The following is a 2889-nucleotide window of genomic DNA, read 5'->3' on the forward strand; positions in this document are numbered from 1 at the left end:
GGGTAGGCGGGGGGATTGCCCACACTGCAGAGGCTCATCCGGCTTCTCCACCTCAGAATCAACGCGGTGCCGAGGCGGGAAGCAGTCAGTATTGCCCCCCTGAGTCCCCTGCGTGCCCTCCTACCTGCGCCAGAAGGTGGCTCCCAGCCCTGCAGCAGCCTGGCCAGGACCTCCGGTGTCCTCCCTGGTGAGCTGACACAGGTGACCCTGAAGGCCATTTAAGCTTAGAACTGTCCATGCTTTTACACGTTCGCACTGTGTGATTCCACATAGCTCTCATTCCAAGGGCCGTGCTGGGCATCCTCCGCACCTGCACCGCCTGTCAGGATGCCCGGGCTCCCCCGGGAAGACCTCGCCGTTCCGCAGGCTCACAACCACCTGCAGGCGGGACCTCGGCCTGTGCGCCCCCACCAGTCCCGGCAGCTCCAGCGCGAGCCTTGGCCTGGGACTTCCTCCTTTGGGTCCCCCTCCCCCAAGAAGGGCTCCCATCCTGCCCTGGTCCTCCAGGCAGGGCAGTGAGGGGAGGACCTAGAGAAGCAGAGGGGCCCACAGGGCTTCCTTGCAAAAGGGCAGAACTCCGCAGAGCAAGTGCAAACCCTGGGCCCCGAGTGGACAGGGAGTGCGGAGGCAGGGCCCGCCGCCCCGGGAGAACTCGGGCGGGTGAGGGGCTGTGAACAGAGGTGGCAGGCGTCCGCTCAGAGCGGCCCACGGGCCCTTCCCGGGTTCTGGGTGTGGAACCCTAATACAGCTTGGCTTGTGTGTCCATGAGCCCAGGGTCCTGTGCAGGACTGTGTGTCCCTGCGTGTGGACGTGGAAGTGGGCTGCAGCTGGCATTCCCACTGCCTCCACATGTGGGCTGCTCGGTTCCAACAGGTGCAGTGTTAATGTCATTTTGTGAAAGTCTTCCGGTGGCAGGGCTGTGGGCGTGGCCTGGCCTCTGCTCCCCATGATAAGACATCACAGTTACTTGTGAGATGTATTAACCGGGAGAATGCAGTAGCAATAGAACCATCTGACTGAGACCTAATTATGCCCTTGCCTTTCCGAAGGTTATGATTTCTTACGGCAATAGATCTCCCTAAAATAACACCTCCCACATGCCGGTCTCCTGCTCAGAACTCTTCAGTATCTCTGTTGCCAAAAACAGAGCAAACCAAAAATAAAACACAAACTCAGAGCCTGACAAGCAGGCCCTGGCAGCGTGGAGAGCCGGCCACTCCGTGACCTCTGCAGCCTCACTGGGACCCCAGCTGCATGACCTATGATTACGCAGCCGCCGCCTTAGTTTTTAAAAATTAGCATTCAATCTATTGAGGTAACAAACTCAAAACCCTCAAGTTCACATGACACATCCATTATTGCATTCATGAATATAGTGAATTTTAAAAATCACTTTTCAGGGGCCTTTACATTTGATTCTGTTGTTAATGTGGTGAACTGAACTCCTTTAATACTACTTCTGAAAATTGATATCCCTTTAAAGTTCCTCAACTAACAAACTGAACCTCAAGTTCTGAAGTAATTGTTAAAATGAAGAAAACTTCTAACCATGGGGAATCATAAGATCCCTTAAATGTCCAAACAGTTTATCAATGAAGACATTTTCCATTTAAAATCACAAGCCTAAATCACTTATTCCATGTACTTTAAGGCAGAATCGCTAGCTTAATTTACTCTTTAGTCCGACTTTTTAAAACCCCACACATACTTTATCAGATTACTTCTTGCATCATTTCTGTGGGTGCCATTCTCTTAATGTGCCCCTTAGTTCTAAGCCTGCCCGTGAGGCCGAGCTTCCCTAAAGCAGCATAAAGCAGCAGTCTCGTGGGGGGGCGGCGGGGGGATGTCGCCAGCCCTCACTCCCAGGGCCACTGTGCCCGAGGCTGGCTCCGTGGGCCCTCCCGGGCCCTCCTGACCACCTCAGAGTCCTCAGGCCCCAAGTCCTCCACGCCCCGTGGCACCCTCATGCAGGCCATCTGTACCAGCTGGCCGGCCGTGCGCAGGCTCCGGGGACTTAGTCGCTGCTCCCCGCTCTGTGCTCCATGGTCTGTCCTGGTTCACGTGGCTCCCCGGTAGGGATGCCAGATTAAAGGTCCCGAATGGGAGGCACTAGAAGATGAGCTGACGTTCAGACGTACCTGGGAGTTCTGTGTTCTTATTTGTAAACCCGTCAAGTCTGCCTTCCGGGCCCACTTCGTGGGCGGCGTGGAGGCCGGCCCTGCGTGTGCCCCGGCGGACTGGCCACAGCGAGGCCTGCACCTGTGTCAGCGGCAGGTCCAAGTCGTAGGCCCGCACAGGGCGCTCTACTTCTCGCATTTCTATGTCTCACAAGGTCTATTTTTTAAATGTCACATATATTTGTTCGCTCTAGTTTTTAAAAGGAAACATTCCTCCCTCCCGCAAAAACCAAAACAAAACCAACGACTTTCCTCCTAAACAACGAGGGACACAGCCCCCGCCCCCCCTCGAGGGCCAGTCCTTGCTGCAGGAGCGTCTGGGTTGCTCTGAAGGTGGGTCCGTCTGCAGAATGTGAGCTCCAGGACGGAGGACCAGTTGCCTCTCCACCCACTATGCACACCCAGCTGCTGCGCAGGGCACGCGGGGGACAGGCATGCTGGCCAACACGACCACGGTACAGAATCGTGAGCGCAGGGAGGGAGGAGCCGCGTGCGCGGGGCGCCTGACCTGGCATGATGGTCTTCTTGCACTCCTGGCACCTGGACGAGTACTCGTGGGAGTAGCAGTCGGTGCAGAGGAGCTGGTCCTCCTTGGCGGCGAAGGGCTTGTCCACCAGCGAGTTCTCGCAGCGGGAGCAGTGGAAGCAGGCCTCGTGCCAGTGCCGGTCCTTATAGGACAAGTCCTGCAGACCAGACACAGAGACAGTCAGGT

General features: G+C 56.5%; 1 protein-coding gene across 1 annotated transcript in view; it reads right to left on the minus strand.

The window, feature by feature from the left end:
* FHL2 (four and a half LIM domains 2) overlaps positions 1-2889 on the minus strand; it is a 37823-nt gene that overhangs the window by 14064 nt on the left and 20870 nt on the right. Inside the window, exon 2 of the mRNA XM_006759525.2 lies at positions 2686-2860. Within this exon, the coding sequence (XP_006759588.2) occupies positions 2686-2692 (7 nt within the window). The 5' untranslated portion in view covers positions 2693-2860. The remainder of the gene's footprint in view (positions 1-2685; positions 2861-2889) is intronic.

Source organism: Myotis davidii, unplaced genomic scaffold (assembly GCF_000327345.1).
Source record: "Myotis davidii unplaced genomic scaffold, ASM32734v1 scaffold614, whole genome shotgun sequence".
Classification (NCBI taxonomy): domain Eukaryota; kingdom Metazoa; phylum Chordata; class Mammalia; order Chiroptera; family Vespertilionidae; genus Myotis; species Myotis davidii.